This window comes from Eublepharis macularius, chromosome 1 (assembly GCF_028583425.1).
Source record: "Eublepharis macularius isolate TG4126 chromosome 1, MPM_Emac_v1.0, whole genome shotgun sequence".
Classification (NCBI taxonomy): Eukaryota; Metazoa; Chordata; class Lepidosauria; order Squamata; family Eublepharidae; genus Eublepharis; species Eublepharis macularius.
Window position 1 is genome coordinate 151,035,758 of NC_072790.1, and position 23,257 is coordinate 151,059,014.

The 23,257-nt window shown below is 41.1% G+C and overlaps 1 protein-coding gene across 1 annotated transcript in view; it reads left to right on the forward strand.

Annotated features, from left to right (window-relative positions):
• Positions 1-23,257, forward strand: part of ACTN2 (actinin alpha 2) — a 100,075-nt gene that overhangs the window by 53,277 nt on the left and 23,541 nt on the right. The window contains exons 8-12 of the mRNA XM_054975153.1: positions 1,439-1,524; positions 9,961-10,053; positions 12,794-13,024; positions 13,953-14,100; positions 18,358-18,508. Of these exons, the coding sequence (XP_054831128.1) occupies positions 1,439-1,524; positions 9,961-10,053; positions 12,794-13,024; positions 13,953-14,100; positions 18,358-18,508 (709 nt within the window). The remainder of the gene's footprint in view (positions 1-1,438; positions 1,525-9,960; positions 10,054-12,793; positions 13,025-13,952; positions 14,101-18,357; positions 18,509-23,257) is intronic.

A 23,257-nucleotide genomic window follows, 5' to 3' on the forward strand; every position in this document is an offset into this window, starting at 1 on the left:
CAGCCGGGGAGCTGGGGCTGAGAGGAGTGGCTTACCCAAGGCCACCTGAAGAGATCATGGTAGTACTGGGAGATGAACCAGCAGAGTGCTGATTTGCAACCCAACCACTTAACCACTATGTTGCACCAGCATTCAGGTGAATTTCAGAATGGCTAGTTCATAGTGTTTGTACTAGTTGCCAACCCCCAGATCTTGTTTCCATCTGTGGGGGCAGAAAAAAAATTAAATGACAGTTGGGCTAACAGTGTGATGTCACTTCCAGAAACAAAAAACAGCTGTAACGTCGTGCCTCTTTAGGAGTTGCTGGAAACTCTCTTGTAAAACTGTAAAGTTTCTTGTAATTCCTACAGAAGACACATATCGCTTCTGAAGAAACCCCAGTTTTACCTTCGTGTTCCTGCTGATATAGACTAGGGTTGCCAGTCTTCAAATGAGGCCTGTAGATCTCCCTGAATTACAACTGATCTCTGATCTACAGAGATAGTTTCCCTGGAGAAAATGACTGCTTTGGAGAGTAGACTTTATGGTGTTATATTTCCATAGTCCCTTGTCAGGCTTACCCCCAAATCTCCAGGAATTTCCAAACTCAAGAGTCGGCAACGTCAATGCAGACATTCAATTCATGGACCAAGATTAGAGTTAAGGCTTCTTGCTAGCGTTGCCAATTCCAGGTTGGGAATTCTGGGAGATTTGGTGCGGGAACCTACAGTATGAAGTTCAGTTATAATTCTGAGAGATCTTCAGATTGCTGCTTATGTCCATGTTGCTGCTTATGAGGAATTCATAAGCTGTAAAACCAAAATGCATTCAACCACCAGTGTACCTATGAATCTTAACATGTACACTAGAAAGCTAACATTTTATCTTTTAGAAAATTTAACTGCTAATAAGCAACATGCTTTAAAATATGCTATTTTTTAAAAAAATTACATTATTCATGCAGAAATTTAGGGCCAACTTTTCCCCAAGAGTACCTTTCTCAGATGTGCACTTGTGAAAAGCACGAGTCCACATGTCATCTTGCTTATGTTTTCACTGAAACCAGACATATTAACTTGGGACACAAACATCAGTCATGCAAACATTAACCATGCAACCAATCTTTTCTTTGTAGATAAAACTGGACTAGACTGATTGAACTTAGGGCATACTATGGTGGAAAATAATAGTATGCATTATTTACTCTGCAAATGTTATTCATAAAAGCAGAGGAAATATTCTAAGTTTTCCCTCCCAGAATCTCAGTTTGAGTTCAATATTTTGTCTTTTCAGCCAGCATGTATAAATGTTAGCAGATGATTAATTTCAGCTTTGCAAAGCCTGGAGTGTGGTGCTGCATGCAAGCACCTGCCTTGCATGCAGAAAAGAGAACAAGATGACAGTTACCTTATGCTTTCCTTTCCTCCTTCCTTGTGTTTTATTTCTTCTTCTCTTGTAGACATTGTGAATACTCCCAAGCCTGATGAAAGAGCTATCATGACTTATGTTTCCTGCTTCTACCATGCTTTTGCAGGAGCAGAGCAGGTATTCATCTTGTATCCCTTTTGGGTTGCTGAGTATTTTGTTCTGTGCATTTCATTGGGGTTTTATTTGCCCTAAAAGCAATATTGTTTTTAATTAACATAAATATACGTAGAATGCAACTGCCAATTTTTTTTGTGATATTGTCAAATTTTAATGTTTTACAAAAGCAATTTTCATCTTCTCATCACAATCATAATTAGAGGTGGGCATGATCCAAAAAAAATTACCGATCAAGCTGATTGGGGATCAGTACCGGCGCTGACCCCAAATCACCGATCCACACCGATCATCTCCCGTTTCCTATCCGTGGATTGGGGATCAGGGAGGCCAAAGTGGAGGGGCACCCCGCTGTTCCCAGCTATGTGGGAAGGTGGGTGGTGGCGGTGACCGCCGGGCCTGGCGGGCACGGGGAGGGGACGTTGACACACACACACACACACACACACACACACACACACACACACACACACACACACACCTAGAGCAGAGGGGGGAAGTTTTTAACCCAGCGACGAGCCATCTCCCCTCAGGGAGGGGATGTTCACACACACTTAGAGCAGAGGGGGGGGGAGTTTTTAACCCGGCGACGAGCTGCCTCCCCTCAGGGAGGAAACGTTCACACACACACACAGAGCAGAGGGGGAAAATAGTTTTTAACCCGTCCCTGCCTCTCCAAATAGAGAGAGAGAGACACCCCATCAACATGTTTCAGCCAGCTTTTAAAAAAAAAGCAGGGACAGAATCCTCCATTCCTCCCCACCCGATTTTAAAAGCAAGCAGCCAGTCTTCCAAAAGCATATTTTAAACACACACAGAGCCGTGAATGAGGTTTTCCCACAAAATACAGTGTTTTAAAAGCAGGTTAAAAACAGAGAGTGACAGACAGAAAAACAGCCATTCCTCCTACAAAGCCCCGTTTTTTTAAAAAGCAAAAAACGTTTGGAGTGCCCATGGCTACAGAACACCCCCTTCCCCCTCCCTCCCCTGGGTGTCTTCTCTCAACTGGTGAGTGCGTTGCTGCTCCGTGGTTGGAAGGAAGCCCTGCTGATCAAGGAAAGCTGGGCTTCCGTTCGGGTTTCCAGGTAGACGGAAGGAGGGCAAACTCAGCTCAGGCATTCCCCTGGCTCCGTTGCCAGGGGAATAGATTGCTGGCACCAGAGTGACTGGATCCCCGATCAGATAACGATCACCCGATCAAGCCCCAATCAAGCCCCCCCCGCCCGACCGCTGGATCGGTCGCCGTGGACAGCACCAATCCGCCGGGTGCCGATCGCGAGAACGCCATTATTGTGTGTATTTTTCTATCGTAATGCCAATCGTGCCCATCTCTAATCATAATACAGATAAACACTACTATTTCCTTTTAAAGGGTAAAATGCAAAATATTCTGCTCACTGCTCTTCAGTGATTAGATTACAAGAAGGTCAAATGAGGTATACATGTAATGGTTACAGCAACAGACTAGGATCTAGGAGACACAGGTTTGAATCTACTCCGCCAGGTTGCTGGGTGACCATGGGCCAGTCATACTCTGTCAGCCTAGCCTACCTCACAAGGTTGTTTTTAGAGAACAAAATGAGGGATGGGAAAATGAGGTTGGAACAAGTCACTGAGTCCCCATTAAGAAGAAAAGCAGGGTCTAAATATCTTTTTTAAAAGAGTTAATGCATAACACTGCATTATCCCCTTGAGTTGCACAGATGGTTTAAGGTAATGGTTTTCAAACTGTGTTCTAGGGAATGATGTGGTTCCTCCAAGGCTTATCAGTAAGAAAAACAGTAAAAGCAGAAAAGATTCCCTGAAACACAGCATGTGGCCTGGTTCCAGAAACAGAAGCATGCTAGGTTTGTTCTTGGGGTGCTCCCATTTTGCACAGAACTGCACAGGTCCTCGTAGCTTGTGATCAATACCTCATGAGAACTGACTACACCTCACAACATGCCACAGAATCCTTTGCAATGATTCCATATCAGACATATTTATTTATTTATTTAAAATATTTATTAGCTGCATTTCTACTTTACAGCATTCAAGGTGGCTTACAATATAAAAACAGTAATCATAAAAATACAAACAATTATTTTGCTACCTAGGCTGCTCTAAAAATGAAATGCAATTTCTAAAATTCTTACCAAACCTTTTCAGAAGAGATAAGATAGTCTTACTACAACCCAGATTTGAGATATTTGGCAGTTTTAGGATTTGGTAATCTGGTATAGACATAATTATTTGAGTCGCACATGACATGACCATTTCATTTTCTCTAGAGTCATGATGAGTGTTCCAAGGGATAATTGTTGCAAACTTCATTTTGTTTGTTCTAGGATTTATTCTGGGCAGAAAGCCATTGATTCATATACTATCATTCTCAAGGCTGAAAACTCTAATTTAGCTAGAACAGTAAAAAAATGTATGTTTACACAAAACTGAAAACCAGACTCTCGGGCCTGCTGTGTCCTAAACCTTGTATTAAGGTAAAATCCACAATGAGAGGGCATTGTTAGGAAATTTATTTAGAAAGAGAACAATTCCTGCTCTTACTTCTTACGTTATTTGTTTATACTCTGGTTGTTGCGGATTTTCCGGGCTGTATAGCCGTGGTCTTGGCATTGTAGTTCCTGACATTTCGCCAGCAGCTGTGGCTGGCATCTTCAGAGGTGTAGCACCAAAAGACAGAGTTCTGAGATCTCTGAGATCTCTGAGAGCAGATCTGAGATCTCTATCTTTTGGTGCTACACCTCTGAAGATGCCAGCCACAGCTGCTGGCGAAACGTCAGGAACTACAATGCCAAGACCACGGCTATACAGCCTGGAAAATCCGCAACAACCATCGTTCTCCGGCCATGAAAGCCTTCGACAATATATTGATACTCTGTTTTTCTTGCTGAGACTCAAGGTGGATTATACAATATAGGTCAATTTGATCAATGACTGGGACATTCAATAAACTATGCAATAGGGTATGCAAATGCAAAATTTGAACAAATATGAAAACAAGCAGAGATCCAATATAGAGCTGAAATCAATACTGAAGCGAAACATAAGCAAATTGACATGACATTACACAGAGTGGAACTATCCAGTAGAAGCACACTTACAGCAACATATACTATGCAGTAGTATAGTCTACAGTTCCTGTTTCCAGTACGTCTCTCTGAACCTATTCCTTACCACACAGTACTATTATCTGTGTAAAAAAGCCTTCCTGAAAAACTCAGTTTCACATATGGTTGTTGTGGGTTTTCCGGGCTGTATTGCCGTGGTCTTTTAGGAACGACATTTAGGAACGACAACCATCGTTCTCCGGCCGTGAAAGCCTTCGACAATACATCAGTTTCACATAGTTTTGCAGAAAGCTAAGAGAGTGGGAACTTTCCTGACCTCTTCAGGCAGGCCATTCCATAAGGGGAGGGGGTGCACTACAGAGAATGCAGATGTACAGGCAGTTGCTGATTTTGCTCTACTGCGGGGAGAAACTGCAGAAGGTTCTGTTCAGATGAGCAAAACTGCTATAGTAGGGCATAGGGAGAGAGGCAGTCCTATAGATATGAGGGACCAAGGCCATGAAGGGCTTTGTATGTGACAGCTGAAACCTTGACTGAGCCTGGTAACTGATGAGAAGCCAATGGAGGGACTGCAGAATGGGACTAATATACATGCTTCACTCAGCTCCTGATAATAATCAAGGTGTAGCATTCTGTACCAACTGGAGTCTCTGAGTTGGCTTCAAGGGAAAACCTATGTAAAGGGCATTACAGTAATCTAGTCTCAATATTACAGTGGTGTGGATCCAAGTGTCTAGACAGACTGTGTCAAGGTCATCTCCCAGGTTAACTTGAGTTTGAAGAAGACTTTTTAGTAGCTGTCTTAACTTCTCTAGCAGCTCTGCAGTGGCCCGAATCCGTTCAGATTCAACCTGATTCGGGCCTGGATTTGGCTGCTGAGAAGTGCGGGAGTGCTCCCATGCTCTGCAGCAGCCCAAATTGGGCTGCTACAGTGTACAGAAGCATGCTGCACCACCCGGGAGTGGGCCCCAGAAGGCGCATCCCCCCTAGCTGGCAAGGGTAAGCAGAGGTGGAGGGTGGAAGCGGGGGATTCTCCACTGGGGGCGGGTGACTGGCAACCCTAGATAGTCATCAAGGGCTCATTTATGTGGGCTCTACATGATTTAGTGGCCAGGTTAGGCAAGGATCCAGGGCACAAGTAGTGGCCTTCACAGGTGCCATGATCCTGTCAAAATCCTCATATTACAGGTGGCATCCAGGCCAGAGCATATTTGTGCTATTTCATCAGCAAAAAAACGTTGTGAACATGTCACATCTAATTGTCTGGTAGTGAGCCTGTAAAGGTTCACATTTAGGAGTCAGAAGATACCAAAATACCTTAAGCAATTGAGGTGGTCACAAAACAGCTGATGGAATTGTGGCAGGGAAATAAGGTTTCTTTGCTCCTTTCACTGCTCTGTAAAGGTCTTCCAGTGGCTCTATAGCACTTGCATCTTTCTAGATATCTTCCAGCCCTCTGTAGATCACTCAAGGGTGGGAGAGATTGACTAGGAGCAATCTTGCCAATGGCTTCAAGATTTGGCTTTATGGTATCATCATGTAGCCAAAATCAAAAGAGAACATCCAAAATCCAAATGATACAATTTTAACAAGTTACCCATGTGATCCCTGATAGGCCATGATTGCTATCTGAAAGAAGAGCCTGATTTTTTAAAAGATAGCAAGGCTTTAGACTGCGCAAAAAGCAGCTACCAAAATTATGAACAATGCACTGGAAGATAAACAGGAAGTCATGATTTTTTTGCCCCCAACCTTTATTTTGATAATCCTGACAAATGTTATGACCAAAATTTGTTGCATCCCTATTTTTCTTTCTATTTAGCCATCATCTTTTGTTTTTCATTTGATGAGAATTCAGATGGTGTCCAGATGGTACCATAATTAGAGTTACCTTGAGTTAGCACCATCTTTATTGAAACTAGACAACATCAGGAGACAGTATGTCATCTACATTGCCATAGACAGTGATGGAAACCAAAATAACCCTTACAGAAAATGAGTAATGCATCAAACATACTGGAGTGTCATAGTTGCTAATAATCTTCTTTCCCATAAATGTTTTACTATTTGAAAAAGATTTTTAAATAGAATTAGTACTGTTATTATTGTGCATCTGAATGATTAAGAGATTTAGGAATGTCTATTACCTTAGCGATCAGGGATGGAGGTGGAATGTCAGTTTCCAAATGTTGCCAGGAGTGAAAAATGAGAAAGGTGGGTCAGTAGATAATTGTCCTGCCCAGTGAAGAGTGACTCTGAAGCATCTGGTGCTAGCTACTTCCTCATTATATTGAACTGGTATGTAATTAGCTTGCTCCACGTTATCTCTTTGGTCTTATAACTCTATTATGTTGGCTGCTATGCATCCCTTTCCCCAAGGCACAGGAGTTTTAAAAAAATCTTTCTGTAATTGCTTTAATAAATTAAAAATGTTGGCTTTCCCAGTATGTCTTCTATAGAAACCAGAAGATAATAGCATACTATTTTTCCCAGCACAGGAGTGAAATCTCAGGTGTGTGATTGGTCTTCAATTGCAAAAGGATATATAAGACCATAAGAAAATCACTTCTGGATCAGGCCAGTGGTCCATCTAGTGCACAATCTTGACACAATGGCCAAACAGTTGCCCAAATAGGGAAATGAACAGGGCATAGCATCCAGGGCCTTCTCTGATGTTGCTTCCTAGGACGGGAATTCAGCGGTCTACTGGCTCTGGATGCTGAGGTTCTCTTTAGTCACCATGTCTAGTAGCCACTGATGGACCTCTCCTCCATGAATCTGTCTAATCCCCCTTTGAGCCATCCACCTATGCTCATGGCCATTGCAACATTCATTGGCAGTGAATGCCACAATTTAATTACTTTCCTTGTGTTCATAGTGAATTGACTGCTTATCAACTTCATTGGGTGCCCCTGAATTCTAGTATCATGGGACAGGAAGAAAAGCTCTCTCTATTCACTTTTTCCACCTTGTGCATAATTTTATAAACCTCCATGATTTCCCCCTTTAGTGTCTTTCTTCAAAACTGAACAATCCCAGATTCTTCTGCCTTTCCTCATAGGAAAGATGCTCCAATCCCCTAATTGTCTTGGCTGCCCTCTTTTTCTGCTCTTTTTCTAAACTCTGCAATATCTTTTTGAGATATGGCTACCAGAACTGTACACAGTATTACAAATGTGTCCACACCATAGTATATAACAGGTGTAATTTCTTTCAAATTCATTCAAAGGGAGATTTTTTCCCTTGACTTTTTGAGAATTAATAGCTGGCTTCACAAGTCCTTTTTGTTTTGTTGCTTAGCATTTAGGTCTGTATTATATCTATCTTATGGGATTCTGGGTATGTCATTTATGAACTACAGCCAAAGTACACAAATAAGGATACTACCTGATGTAGTTTTTGTAAGTGGCAAGCAGGATTCAGATCACCAGACCCCTACAATCCACATGGAGACTATGTTCGTATATGGGCTAGCCAAAATGGATCACTCCAGTGTACTTTAAAACCAGCAGTGATGTTTTCAACACTACCAACACCATCATCCTAAATCTATTTGTTGTTTTTGTTTTTGTGGATAAGCAGTCATTGGGAAGTAACTTAAATGATAGCAATTTCTATTATTTTAGCTCCCCTTTCTAGGTTGCTACAATCTGGTGTCCAAATGTAAGTGACTATTCACAACAGAGATTTTTGTGCGTGCCCTTGAACATGCCAACAAAGGAAGAAAATTAATGCAGCATGTTTGTGTGAACAGGCCCAAAGTATTTTTTATAACAGAGGCTTATAGCACTGTTCTCTCTAAATCTACACATTACTGAAATAATAACATTTTGATATCTAAGATGACTTACCTCCTGAACAACACTTTAAATTGAATGGTTATTAATATTATTCTAGTCATTTAAGTGGTAAAATTATTATGTGCATCATTTTTGGACCCACTTCCTAAATATGGGGTATACCAGTCTTTTACTCTCTGGGATGGGTGCTGCAGGGCATAGTCTGCTAGGAGGTTCTGCTGTGCAAGTCCCACTGAAAGAACACCGTAATGATCTTGTAGATGCCTCAGGCTTACACAGGCACGGATGGATCTGCTCCCATAGCTGCAGTGCTTGAGGGAGCTTCCTGTGATGTAAGAGACAGCCTCCTGTGTCATGGAAAATCTTGTGCTAGTGGAGAGTGCCACTGTCAGTAGATTGGATCCAATCCGTTCTGTGCTAATGGGAAATGAAGGAAACAATACCTGAAAGAAGAAGATACCATGGGGCAGTGAGCAATGTGCAGCCTTTTCTCACATGGAATGCCCCACCTTGATGAATAGACACTTCCTGTAGATCAGTGGGATTTCATGAATAGGTGCTATGTTGCTGTGACAGGACTGGTGGGCTGAATCAGTGTGCCTGAACTAAAAAGAAAAAAAAACCGCCTTCAATGGACATGCCCATTGTGTTACATTGCAGTAGCCATTGGATGTTCATACTAGTTTTCTGTCCAGTTTTAATTACATTCTATCCCCAAAAAGCTTAAGGCACCATGACGGCTCTCCTGTATTCCATTTTATCCTCATAAAAACCCCGTGAAGTAGGTAAAGCCAAAAGAGTGATTTGCTCAAGGTCACCAGATAAGCTTAATGTATGTAGCTGATTACATCTCACCTGTCCATTTCCCTCCATCTTTGTATGTTGGGGGCAGAAATGTGGAAGTGGCCATCTATGATTCTGTGTATATGATTTTAATTGGTGATTTTTTCTGTTTTATTGTATTGTATTTTATCCCGTAGTGGAATTGTATTTTAAGACTGCTGTACCCCGTCCTGAGGCCGCTTGCGGTGAGGGCAGGCTAAACACTGAATAAACTAAACTTAATGGCTGAGTGGGAATATGAACTCTGATCTCCCCCGTCCTATTATAGCATTCTAGCCATTACACCAGTTGTTCCCAACCTTATTGAGCCTATGAGCACTTCTGGAATTTTGTGGCAGGGCAGAGTGGGCACCATCAGAAAATGACTGCCATGGGAGGTAGACACAAAATGGCTGCCATCGAGAGAGAACAAGTTGTGGAAGGTTCCAAGCAAAGCACCTTCTTATGATGTGTAGAGCTATTTCCAAATGGGTTCTCCTTGCAGCCATAGAAGTGATGCCTCCTGAGGTCTTCTGAAGCATCTCCTGCTCCATTGAGCTGTAGAAAAAGCAGGACTGGCTCTTTCTTTTAGGGCTGAAGCAAGCGGGTGCCAGGAAACATATTGCTAGGCACCATGGTACCCTGTGGCTGCAGTGTTAGAGATCACTGCATAATACCAGCCAGGACAGGAAACTTTATTGTTTTGTGTCTTTTTGTAATGGCATATAGCAATTTACTTTGTTTTGTAGGCAGAAACAGCTGCTAATCGGATTTGTAAGGTACTTGCTGTGAATCAAGAAAATGAAAAAATGATGGAAGAATATGAACGACTGGCAAGTGAGGTAAAAGAAATCTCACACAACACTGGAGTCTGACACAATGCAGTCATTATTCTGATAATTAGTTATAGTTAATTTGAATGAACAATTTTTAAAATGTTACTGAACACATTTCTAGACTTAACCAAGGCAGGAACAATGTAGAAAAGTTACATCTATTCAGTCCAACACTGTTGAGAAGTACATGGTATGGTATGGATTAAAGAATTGATCTTAACTCAGAATACAAGGCTTTTAAAGTTAGAAGGGCATGATCTTAAATTGGGATGGCATGCATTCCTCTGGTATCAAAAAGTTGAGGTACATAAGTACTTCAAATATCATGTAATAAGAAAGTCTTTAATGTTACTGTCAGAGAAATTAAAACCACAGATATACAAAGGAATCCCAAAATGGGTGTCACCAGTGGAAGCATTTACCCACCCAAATTTCCTAAGCTGGGAGAAAATATATAGATATGAGCAACTTTTAGGAAAAGATGGAAAGCTAAACTCAATAGAGGAATTAAAAGAACAGGATATACATATGGATTGGTGGCTAAGAGCACAAATCAAACCCAGCTTTGCCAAAGATAAACCGCAAGGATTCTATATGGAACAGTCTCTCTTTGATAAATTGCTGCTGGAAACAAATGAAAAAATAATTAAGAAACTCTACTTATATCTAATGCAGTTGAAAAGGGAAGATGAAGTAATAAAAGATTGCAGGATAAAGTGGGCACAAAATTTGGGGTATAATATAGACCTAGAACAATGGTCACAGATATGGAAGACGAATATTAAAATAACAAAGTCAGTTTCATTCAAAGAAAATCTGTATAAAATGTACTATAGGTGGTATGTGACACCGGAGAAATTGGCTAAAATGTATGCGGACACATCCAATAAATGTTGGAAATGTAAAGATAAGATAGGTATGTTCTATCACATGTGGTGGTCATGTGAAAAGGTGGTGAAATATTGGAAGATGATACATGGGTTACTTAAAGAAGTATTAGGCATGACCATACCTTTCAAACCTGAACTGTTCTTACTTAACATTATGCCGGAGGGGGTAGAGAAGGAAAATGGGTATTTGATGCTTCATATAATTATGGCAGCAAGAATAACATATGTGAGATATTGGAAGAAGATAGAGGTACCAACAAAAGGAGAATTGATAGAAAAAATCTTAGAAACAACAGAAATGGACGTGTTAACAGAACTGATAAAAGAACAAAGTAGATATGACTCGCAGAAAAGATGGACACCCTTCTATATATGGGTCAAATCAAAATATGGAACAAGAAATTAAGTATATGATATGAGAATAGGAGAGAATATTAGAATCAAGTAGAGGAGCCTTACAGGAAAACTAGGTCTAGAATAAGGAAAAGAAAATATAAAGAAGAAGGAATTGTAGAGATGGAAAATGAATATAATACATATTTTGTTGTATATTATCTCCTTTGATATCCTATGATATTATGTTTGATATCCCTTGATGTTATGTTTATGCATATGTGTATGTATCCTAATTGAAAATTAATAAAAAGTATATGATAAAAAAGAGAGAAGCACATGGTATGCTTGTGGCTGCCCCTGAAAGAGCCTGGGCCAGGCCTTCTTAGGCTGAATCCACACACCCGCGGAGTGTCCCGGCGTTGCGCTAAATACCTGGAAATGTAGCGTCTTTCTAGCGTGATTCAGAAATCACTCTAGAAAGACACTACACTTCCAGGTGTTTAGCGAACATTTAGCACAACGCTGGGACGCTCCGCGGGTGTGTGGATTCAGCCTTAGACTATGCCAGGGAGCACCACCTAGTCTCCTAACTACCACCCTGTTTCCTAACTGCCCTTTCTGTGAAACTAAATCATTTTTCTTTCTATTGTGCCTGTCTAGCAGCATTATATTTGGTTTACCCCCTCATCCACCCTCAGTCCTTTCTGTGGGGTTTGCCTTCTAGTTTGCATGGCCAAGGCAGAGTTTTCAGTCTTCTGAGGGAAGAAGGTTTCTTGGGAAACATGGTCCTGAGAAACTGATGCAAATATTAAGCTGCAACAGCTACTGATGTCCCTTTCCTGGTCTTCTGTCCACATATCACCAGGGCTTTTTCACCCCAATCTGTACCATCATGTCTTCCTCCTTGGCCAACCTTACAGATTGACCTAGGGTGCCACAAGGAGACAATGTGCTGCCAAATAATACTACCATCTTCCCCCACTGCTCTGGATCTGAATGAGGAAATGTTGTTTAGTCTAGAGCTGGTTCACCTGAAGCTAAGTATCCACTTGCTCACATCTTTTCTTATATGTGTATTTTCTCACAAAATCACCCTAGGAATCATCTTTTTTTCTTGAGTCCATGGCCGTTTTCACACTACTAACCTGCTTCCGTAACGTTGCGAAACGTCGCACAAAAAACGCGGAAGATAGCGTCTTCTCACAAGAGTTTTACGCAACATCGTGCAAAACTCTCGCGAGAAGACGCTATCTTCTGTGCTTTTTGCGCAACATTTCGCAACGTTGTGGAAGCAGGTTAGTAGTGTGAAAACGGCCCATACTACTTACTTCATAAGTCTTATAGTACAGGATATTGTTCACTCTGGCTATAAAACATTGTCCACTTTGGCTATAAAAATGTCAAGAAACAAACCCACCTAGGTCTATATAAACTAAGCAGAATATTGAGGAGGATATACCTTCTTTTTGTTGGCTTGGCTTTTACCTGTTTCTTTACAATATTATGTGTGTGCAAAACAGCTTTTAGAATGGATTCGTCGCACAACTCCTTGGTTGGAAAACAGGACTCCAGAGAAGACTATGGCAGCTATGCAGAAGAAGTTAGAAGACTTTCGAGATTATCGTCGCAAGCACAAGCCACCCAAGGTCCAAGAAAAATGCCAGCTGGAGATCAATTTCAATACATTGCAGACAAAGTTACGAATCAGTAACAGGCCAGCTTTTATGCCATCAGAGGGCAAGATGGTTTCAGTATGTATTTTTTTTTAATTCTTCACTTTCAGTTCTAAAACATTTTGTTAATCTTGGGAAAGCGCATAACTACTTGGTTCTAATTATTCTGATGTTTAAGTAGGAAATCGGTAATCTTAAAGGTGGTAACAATTTCTCACCCACATTATAAATCCAGTCTTGCAATTTTTCCTTACAATCATCATTCAGTGTTGCATCTGCCTTCTGCTTCAGGAAGATTTTCTGCCTTTAAAAAAGTGTTAAAAGAACAATACATCCATATTCATCTTTCACATTTAAAACATAACAACTTTAAAAACTTTTTTTACCTTGAAAAATTCACAGTATTGATACAAGGATCAAGACAAGAACGTTTGCCTCTAAATTCCCTTTTTAACAGTAATGATGGCAATTTAGTTCCTAATTTATTCTAACCAATTTATATAGAAAATTTCTTATTTTGCAAGATGTGAGTGATTTCCTTTGCGAGTGATCTATGAGGGTATACAGTACACCAAATCTAAACCAAATTCCATACTAAATATTTCACATGCGCTAATTAACACTGTGGTCTATTTTACCTCAATGCTTTTGCATTGTGCAAATTGATTTTGCTTTGATTTTGCTTGCTTAATTTTCTTCACAGCTGCAAAGAAATAACAAGACTTACAAATACTTTCAGTTACTGTTTCCCCCTTTCCTTACATCCCAATGCTTAACTGCTCCATTTGGCACATCTCTTGTTATTTATTTCTAATACACTCTCATACAATATATGGTGCTTTATTTGTGGGCTGAAGAAGTTTACCATCTAAATTTCATCAGTGGGGAGACAATAAAAGGAAGTGAAAGTGAGATCCTATGAACAAAAGATGTGTAATGCCAGAAAACTTTTTTGAGATACATCACAAAAGGTGCTTAAAGCTGTTCATCTCCACACTTTACATAGGATATTGCCAGTGCTTGGCAAAGGCTTGAACAAGCAGAAAAGGGCTATGAAGAATGGTTGCTGAATGAAATACGAAGACTTGAGCGACTTGAACATTTGGCTGCAAAATTTAGACAAAAGGCATCTGCTCACGAAACATGGTCATATGGTAAGCTGAGACAATCAACAGTCTGTTTTATGGATTTTTAAAGGGAACTTAGTGGCTGTTTTATGCTGGTTTTAGGAACCTAGCTTGTTTTTAATGGCTTGTTTTTACCTGTTAGTGACCTTGAACAAGACTTTGGAGAAGCAGCATGTACATTTCCTAAATAAGTATCTCCCAAGTTTATAGTATCTGCATAATACTCCTATCTGTTCATTTTCATACAGTATTTCATCCCTGTGTAAGGGAAGGATGCAGTTTTGCTCTGGGGAAACAGCTGTGCTGCTCTTGCTCTTTGGGGTAAACGAAAAGGACAACAGTATGAGCATCCCCACTCATCAGGCTGGTCCAGGGAATTTTGTTATTCCAAGCACCATTGTGGGGGTGATACCCATCATTTCCCACACCTCCAATTGCCAGGAGTAAGCTAAGCCCCTGTGGTGCATTGGCAGCCGCTTCCTTGTGCCACCCTAAGCAGCTGCTTGGGTAGCTTGGCCCCAATCTTGCCCTGCAACCCAAAAAAGGAGATGCAGACCACCTCCAAGATGATTTTGAAATAAAATGTAATTCACTAAAAACAATTTAATAGAGGGGGCAACTGTTGAGAAGTTTGGCATTTTTATTTGTAAAAAAATCACAAAGGAAAGGGGGGGGGAAATGTGAAATAATATCATGAAGAAGTTAGGTTTTACTTCTGTTATGAGGAATTTGTTGAATGCACAGATGGTAAAGGGGTACATAAGGACCATGGCATAGATTCAGCATAAAATGTTTTTAAAAATAATGAAAGCACTAATTCTTGAAGGGAATTTTAGTGGGAACAGCATGGGAGGGTTTTTTTTAGTGGGAACAGCACAATACTTCTTTCCCAACTAATTAGAGAAGTTTTTGGGGGGGAGTATAGCCGTGTTGGTCTGCAATAGAATAGCAGGATTAGAGTCCAGTAGCACCTTAGAGACCAACAAGTTTTTCACTGTGTAAGTTTTGGAGAGTTAGAGCCCCTTTTTTCAGACAAGTAGGAATGATGATCTGAGCTGAGGAGCTTTTATATCCCAGCCAAAGGTGGGAGGGGTATTACAAGGGAGGGCATCAGGAGGATGTAAAGGAACAATGCAGCTTGATTAGATGGGAGGGGCATAGCAAAGGAAGACATTAGGATGTAAAGTACAAAGGTACAATGCAGCTTCATGAGGTCAGAAATTACATCCGTAGTAATGATATAAGAATCCTAAGTCTCTATTCAGACTAAGGGGGATATTGTTCTGAATTTGTAAATGAACTAATTTTCAGCAATCTCACATTGTAATTTTCCCTTGCAGTTTCTCTGTTTGAGGACAGCCATTCACTGGCTGGGATATAAAGGCTCAGGGATCTCGATTTCTACTGTGTCTGAAGAAGGGGAGTTCTGAATCTCAAAAGCTTACACACTGAAAATCTTGTTGGTCTCTAAGCTGTCATTAGACTCAAATCTTAGAGAAGATTTGTAACTCTTGAATGAGATGCAAGTTTTCTTTTGGGTAGGAAAAAAGGGGGAGTACTACCCTGAAAGCAGGGTTGTAGTCAGCTGAAAAATTGCATATGCACTGCTGCTGTCAGCATAATTCCCCAATCTGAGGCTACAGTCAGAACTGCACCCACACAGTGATATAAAATAAGATAGATCAAGATGGGTAGCCATGTTACTCTGTCTGTAGCAGAAGAAAAGAGCAAGAGTTGAGTAGCACTATAAGACTAACAACATTTATGGTAGGGTATGAGTTTTCGTGCATCACAGCTCACTTCTTCAGATACAGCTAGAATGTGGATCCATCTGTCCTTATATCTTGGAGCGTGGAGTGATTACGGAAGCTGAATGATAACAGCCAGTTAATGACAATGGCAAGCATGATTGAATAGGGTGGGGTATGCAGAGGGGTAGTGGATGTGAAGAAATCAGCATTGATATTGCAATTAATAACAAAGCTCAAGACAATGCATCCACCTAGACTGAATTGAGATGTATGTTTCCTGTCTCATTACCAATGCTGACAAGATGATATCATGACAAGATTTTCCTAGTATGTTATAATTCTACACATTCACTTTTGTTGCATATCATGAGTTTTTCTTGGTTAGTGACCAATTTGACATCACTTGTGATGAGCAGTGCATATTTCCCACTAGCGGCAGAGCCCGTTGTGAAAAAGTACAATGGGCTCTAGCAGCCTAGGCCAGGCTGGGCTGGGTCGGCACAGGACACAGCAGGCTGGGCTGGCCCGCATTGCAGCAGGCCAGGCAGCCCCACAACGCAGTGGGCTGCTGGCTGGGCAGCAGCGGGCTGCTGGGCTGGGCCGCAGATCCGCTGGGCAGGGGAAAAGCCTTCTGTCTGCCCAGCTGATCCATGGGCAGGCGGGCACTCTGCCACTGGCCCCCCTCACCCACGTATCAGCTGGGCAGGAAGAAAGCCTTCTCCCTGCCTAACTGAATAGCGGCAGGCACTCTGCCGCCCCCTCGCTGGGCAGGGAGAAAGTGGCGGTTAGCCTGCCTTCTCACTGCCCAACTGAGAACCCCCAAGGTAGCGAGAAGGCTCAGCACCATGGCGCTGGGCCTTCCTGCAGCTGCGCGGTGGAGAAGCAAACCATTTTGCCCCCACTGACTTCTTATCCCTGCGTTCTATGCATGCCCGGACATAAGAAGTGAGTCATTGACAACACGGTTTGCCTTAGGATGCTTGTTCCTCTTTGAGACCTTTTTAAAAAAATTCAAAAATTGTGAATTGATTTTAGAAGTTGAATACTCTTACAATGCCTTAATGAGAGTGTTCATGTAGCTATTTAAAATGTGGGGAACAAATATACCAGCAGCTATTCCCCTTCTCTTGCAGCAGTTCCCTCTTACTTTCTTTCAGGCTGTGGCTTCTACCTCCCCAGTGCTGAAGCGCACACATAGCAGTATAGGGGTTAAGGGTTAAGAGTGTCAGAGCAGAATCTGGAAGAGTCTTCACTCTGCCATGGAAGCTTCCTGGTTGGCCTTGGGCCAACCTCTGTCAGTCTAACCAACCTCAAAGGGTGGTGTTGTAGGGATAAATAGAGGAGGGAGAATGGCAAATGTAAGCAGCTTTGAGTCCCCTTTGGGGGAAAAGTAGGTCTTAAATCTCTCTGAACAATGAATAATATAAATAAAAATGAAGCAACATTGATCATGTTTTTTGGAGAATTGATGCATTTCTTGCAGCAGCAGCCCCCTTTCCTCTTATCATTGCATGTGGGGGGCACAATATTGGGCACAATATCCATCCTACTGGGATGGATTTTTGCATGTAATTAAAAACCTGGGTTTGAGTTTTGGAAAAGCCCTTAATGTCCACTCAGGTGTCCCAATGCAATTGCTACTATATATGTACTTTAAAAGTGTCCCAATATGGGAAACATTAAAACGTAATGTTTGTCACATTTTAGAAGACTATATATTTATTATTTACTTCATATATACCCCGCCTGTCTCTCCAACTGGGACCTAAAGTGGCTTACATCATTTGCCTCTTTCATTTTATTCTCACAGCCACCATCTGAGATAGGTTAGGTTGAGTGTATATGACTGGCCTAAGGTCACTCAACAAGCTATCATGGCAGAGTGGGTATTTGAACCTGGACCTCCCAGATCCTAGTCTGAAATTCTAACCACTACACAATACTGGCTCCCTTTATTATTTGACTCTTCATAGAAATATGAAGACAAGTTCCAATGGTGGTTTTAAAGGGGGGGGGGGGGGACAACAGTGCTTCTACAGTATATACTCATGTGTAACTTCATTTATTGTTACATATCTCCTGCTTGTGTGTTCCATCAAAACACTCAAGGTGGGATACAGCTACAAGTGTTGTTCTAAGAGCCTGCAAACAAGATACTTGGTAGCCCCCAAACAAAGATGCTGCCACATCAATGCTCCTTAATACTTTGGAAATATATGAGACATTGTGGAATGCCAGGTACCTGATATCTCTTCTGCCTTTACATTATTAGGCAGATGAACAAGCATAATGTGGTTTGTGACCCTTGCGAGATGGTGGACTGTGTTCAGCTTATCCAGGCCTCTGTTGTTTGTGATACCATAATCGAAACAGAAGGGTTTATTTGAGATACCTTGGCACTTTGCAATGACAGGCCTCAACTTGATCCTGGTCCTATCAAACATTGGACGGTGTTCCAAAGAACCTTTGAAGCATGCTTAAAGTAATTAGCCTTATTAATGACCATCCTTTTGGTTTTCTTTCCTTCTGCCAGGCAAAGAGCAGATTCTGCAGCAGAAGGATTATGAATCTGCTTCTCTGACAGAGATCCGGGCTTTGTTGAGGAAACATGAGGCTTTTGAGAGCGACTTGGCCGCTCACCAGGACAGAGTGGAACAGATCGCTGCCATTGCCCAGGAGCTGAAGTATGTTCCATTTAGAGGCACACAGCTGCTGACATTTACATGATAAACTCTTTCCAATAAACTCGATAGTGTCATAGGTACAATGTAGGAATTCCACAGATAGTTTTGTAAGTGTTATTATCTTGGCCTGCTCATTGAAAACCTTTCTTATTTCCTCTTAAACTAAAAATAGAGATGCCTTAGAAGGGCAAAGATTTCAAACATAACTTAATAATAAACTTTTGCTTTTTTCCCTTTCGTAGTCAGTGATTCTGGCATTTGAGATAAGTCAGCTCTGACTTCACACACTTTACTTGAGAGAAGCTAGAAGGAAAACGAACCTTTCTGGAGTGATGTCTTTCATCTATTTTCTATGTGTAGTGCATTATTTAAAAGACTGTTTTAAAAATAACTGATTGCAGAGATTGTTTCATTTCAAAGAGATGTTCACAAACACCCCACCAGCGTATTTATTTCTGGGCCCTGATCCAGAAATACAGATAAAGATCCTGAGGCATACAACAGGACTTTTACCTGACATTCTCATTGTATGTAGCTTTCAACAACTGGTTAAATTTGGAAAGTTACTCGTGATGAACTATGGAAGGAGGTAACTTGTCTCTCAGTGAGGGATGCTTTCACACAGGATCTGTGGAAGAAACAGCAGGCGCGAGTGTAATGTGCAGGGACAGCATTCGTACACCCCATCCACACTAGGGCTGCCTGTTTTGACCAGGAAACTCCCTTCAATGGGCCCTTCCCGCCACTGCTCACCTGAGCAGGAGGAGAAAAATGGAGGATGAATAGTGGTGATAGGCAGTATCCTAATGTGATGACATAACTTTCAACATGACTAGAAGCGATGTCATTATGTTGCTGGTGACATGGCTTTGCTAATGACATTACTGCTGGGCTCCCCCCAGGTCTGCTTCCCACTGGTTGCCTGCCTCATGCTTCTGACCCTAGTCCCCATGCCACTCATACTGCCCCTCCCCACTCTCAGGCTTGTGCTTAAGCTGGTGGGAGCAGTACCAGTACCCCACAACCTGGCAACCTCCATGCCACCAACAGGTTAGCAGACACACACAGCCTGTTAAAAGGCTAAAGAGGAAGGAATCCTGGAGCAGAGCATTGCCGTTTTGAAGATAGTGCTAAGCTCCACTCTGCTAGCAGAGTGACTAGTAAGCAGAGAAATGTGGCGTGTAGGAACTTTCATTGTGAGTGTACGTGGGACACAGGGAGAGAGAAACCCACTCAGAACATTGATTAGGCTTTAGAAAAATAAAAGTTCTTTATTGAGGGAACTCCATACACTATAGGAAAGATGAGAGACAGTTCTCTATCAAGCTATCTTGTCTAATGATGCCAGTGGATGGCAGGATGAGAGGTCCTGCCTCCATAGTGCAAGAGGGAGAGAAAAGATGGAGTGTGTAATGAGGAGGAAGAGGAGGTGTCAAAAAGAGGAAGTCTCTGAGAATTGCATTGTACACATCAAAGGATAGCGCCAGGGCAGTTGAGAACAAAAGAGTAAACACATCCTTGAGCTCTCTATCTTTCTAACTCTTTAGTTTGTCCTCCTTTGAAACCTGAGTAAGGGACAGCGCTTGCTTCCTCTTCTTACACTCCTCTCCCCACCTCAGATCCGCTGTAGGCAGAGTTTTGACCCAGAAGATGTGCCTTCAGCTGTAGTGCTGTTTCTTGGTTAAGTTGCAGCAACAGAGGTGTTTCGTTGCTCTGCCTTAATGAGGAAAGTCACATGAGCTGTGCTTGGGAATAGCATATCATCATGTAGAAACACCTAAATAAAGCAGGGGTATGCTGAATTTCAGCGGGGGCAAAATGCCAGTGTTGAAATAGCCCAAACCAGAAAAAAAACAGTTCTTCTACACTGATAGAGCTCTTTGAATTAAGACCAAGATCTTTGGCTTTATTGCTAATTTAGTAAGTATTTGATATTTGATAAACTAAGCCTCACGTTCAACTCCACATTTCTGTAGACACAAGGACTTCAGCTTGCACAGTGTGACTTTCACAGTTCCTGTCTATTGTGTCATCCTGAAATGGCCTCCCAGATTCTACTCCTGTGAGTTCTCTCTGCCCCAGGAGCAGGATGTGGGAAACCATTTCAAGTTCTTACAGGAGAAGGAAGCTACAGAATTCAGCACCATGGGCAGGAGTTCTTGTGCCTAAAGAAATACAGCATTAGATCCGGGCCTTATTACACTACCATATCCTTTCTTCGCTTCCTAGCCCTCCTCTTGTTTCTACAAATACACACTGTTAATGAATTGGTTTCAACAGGAAGTATTTCATCGCATGCTTAACTCTCACATCAGTTGCATTCACATAGTGAGGATTCTCCCTGTTTCCCTGTCATTACCACCACGAATGCACACTACCAACAGTTTGTGCACTCTGGAGTTTTGCGCACACTTCCTTCTATCAGCTATCATTTTCTCTGCATCCCCTCTGCACAACTAGAGGGCTTTGCAAGAGCTTTAAAAATTGATAATTCCTATTGTACTATGTACAATAACGTTCTAGTGATCTATTGTCACAATATGCTAATTCCTTTGAATTCTCAGCTTTAATTTTTTAAGGTAAAGCTCTAGTCTTTTTTTACTGCAGCCAATGAAATGGGCCAGAGGCTTATGTTTTAAAATGAAAACTGGGAAATCAAAAGAACTAGTCAATCATGGGAACAGAGCACTAGAATGTTATTGCGATACAGTGCAATAGTAATTACCAATTTTTAAAAAGTCCTCTAATTGCACAGAGGGAGTATGGGGACTGCTGGGAAAATAGCAGCAATGTGATTGGAACCTTCTAAAAGGCACACCTTCCATTTTATTTTTTATTTGAAAAAAAATAAGCCTCATACACAATAAAAACAACAGTGACAACAACAGTGAGAAATCTACACAAGCATCCATAAAAGATTTCCAAATAGCTAAAAATACGTCCATCCACAGCTGTCATCTATATTCCATAGGTCTGAACATAGATAAAGTTGCAAGGTCCTCTATCCATTGAATTATGGGAAGTGGGCTTTTGTGTCTCCAGTGTTGTTATATAAGACTTTTAGCTTCAATAAGGGCACAAGGGATCCATTTTCATTAACCACCAGTTAGATTCCAGGATACCAGTAGGTAGTTTAAAAGTACATAAACATCCTCAAAAATCAATGGGCATTCTAATACAAAATTAATATAAGTAATAACTTCCTCCCCCAAAAGATTGAATAACTGGACATAGCCAGAGCATATGCTTAAGAAACACATCTTGTAAAATACAGTGCCAACAATTAGTTCCTATATTAAGTCCTTTGGTATAAAGGTTCTATGGTGTTGAATATATTCTAAACAATTTTTTGCTGAATAAGTCACAGTTTAAGATCCATAGAAGTTACAGGTATAGCATTTAAGGCCTTATTCCCATTGCTTTGGCAAAATAGGGCAATATAACTCGTTATTCCATTCATTCTAAGATTCTGCATATTATATTTATTAACTGACATCAAATATTTATAAACAAATATTATAGGTTTCGTTTTTTGTATAGATTCAATAAGCATTTCCAAGAGTGGGGGAAACTTTGAAACATTCAGTGCTGTAGGAGCATACTTGGATATGAACAGATGTTGGAGTTGTAAAATTGCCATTCAGAAAAAGTTGACAAATCATATCTAGTCCTCAGCTGAGAAAATGACAAGAACTTATCGTCATCATAGTGTATCAACTGATCCAAAATGAAAATCCCCCTATCTATACAAGCCTTCCATAGATAAGATTTCTTCCCAGTTTTTAAATCTAGATTTGTCCATAATGTTCATTTAGCATGAAAAAGTCTTTCTAGAAAGATTGTACCGAACCAATTTGGAAATTAGAGGATACCATTGTGTAGCTGTTCCACCACCACCACCACCACCTCAGCTGTAGTTTGTATGCCAAGCTGGGGCGGGGGGGGACTCTTGTGTGAATGTAATAATTGAAATCAATGGGAATTAAAAGTGCATACTTTTGGCTGAGTTGTGCCATTCTTTCTATAAATCATTAACCAGCCAATTAGACTGGCATAACTCTGCATATGATTACACTGTAAATTAGCTAATCCTTGAAACCCTGGAGCTTGTAGATTGAACTATATTAAGTATATTAATGAAATGTTTGTCGTCCTTACCTACAAGAAAATAGTTTTAGTGAAGCTGTTTATAATTTCCTGAAGTAGTTTTTTCAGAATACCAGGGATTAGAAAAAACGAATCTTCCTCCCTGGAGATAATTCTTAATGACGTGGGGGCTGAAAACTTTGGTGATAGTCTTACTGGTTATTAGCTTTGGCCCTCTGAGAGACATTGTTCCTTTCTATGGTTCTATTTTCTGGTTCTCATCTCTTGGCAGTGTGAAGCTGCTATTTTTGGAGAACAATTGGTGTGTGACCTTGAGCTATACTGGTTATAGTTCACGGTCAGCTTTGCCATTTTTTTTTACAGCAGCTGAGTCTGCTAAGAGCATAAAGGTTAAAGTTGTTAAAGGCTTGTTGATATATGGTATCTGGATGAAGACTGTATGCATGCAGAATGACAGAAAACCCATACTAGTTCAGAAACTGCTACTGTGTGTGAGCCTGTAGATCTCAGAAATAGTAGCCAGTGAGCGATTATAGATTTTGGATGCAAAGTGATTCAAAGAGCAGAAATAAAGTAATGTATAAAAAAGTGACTGCATGAACTTCACAGTCCAGTAGACTCATGATCCTCTTAAATGCTATT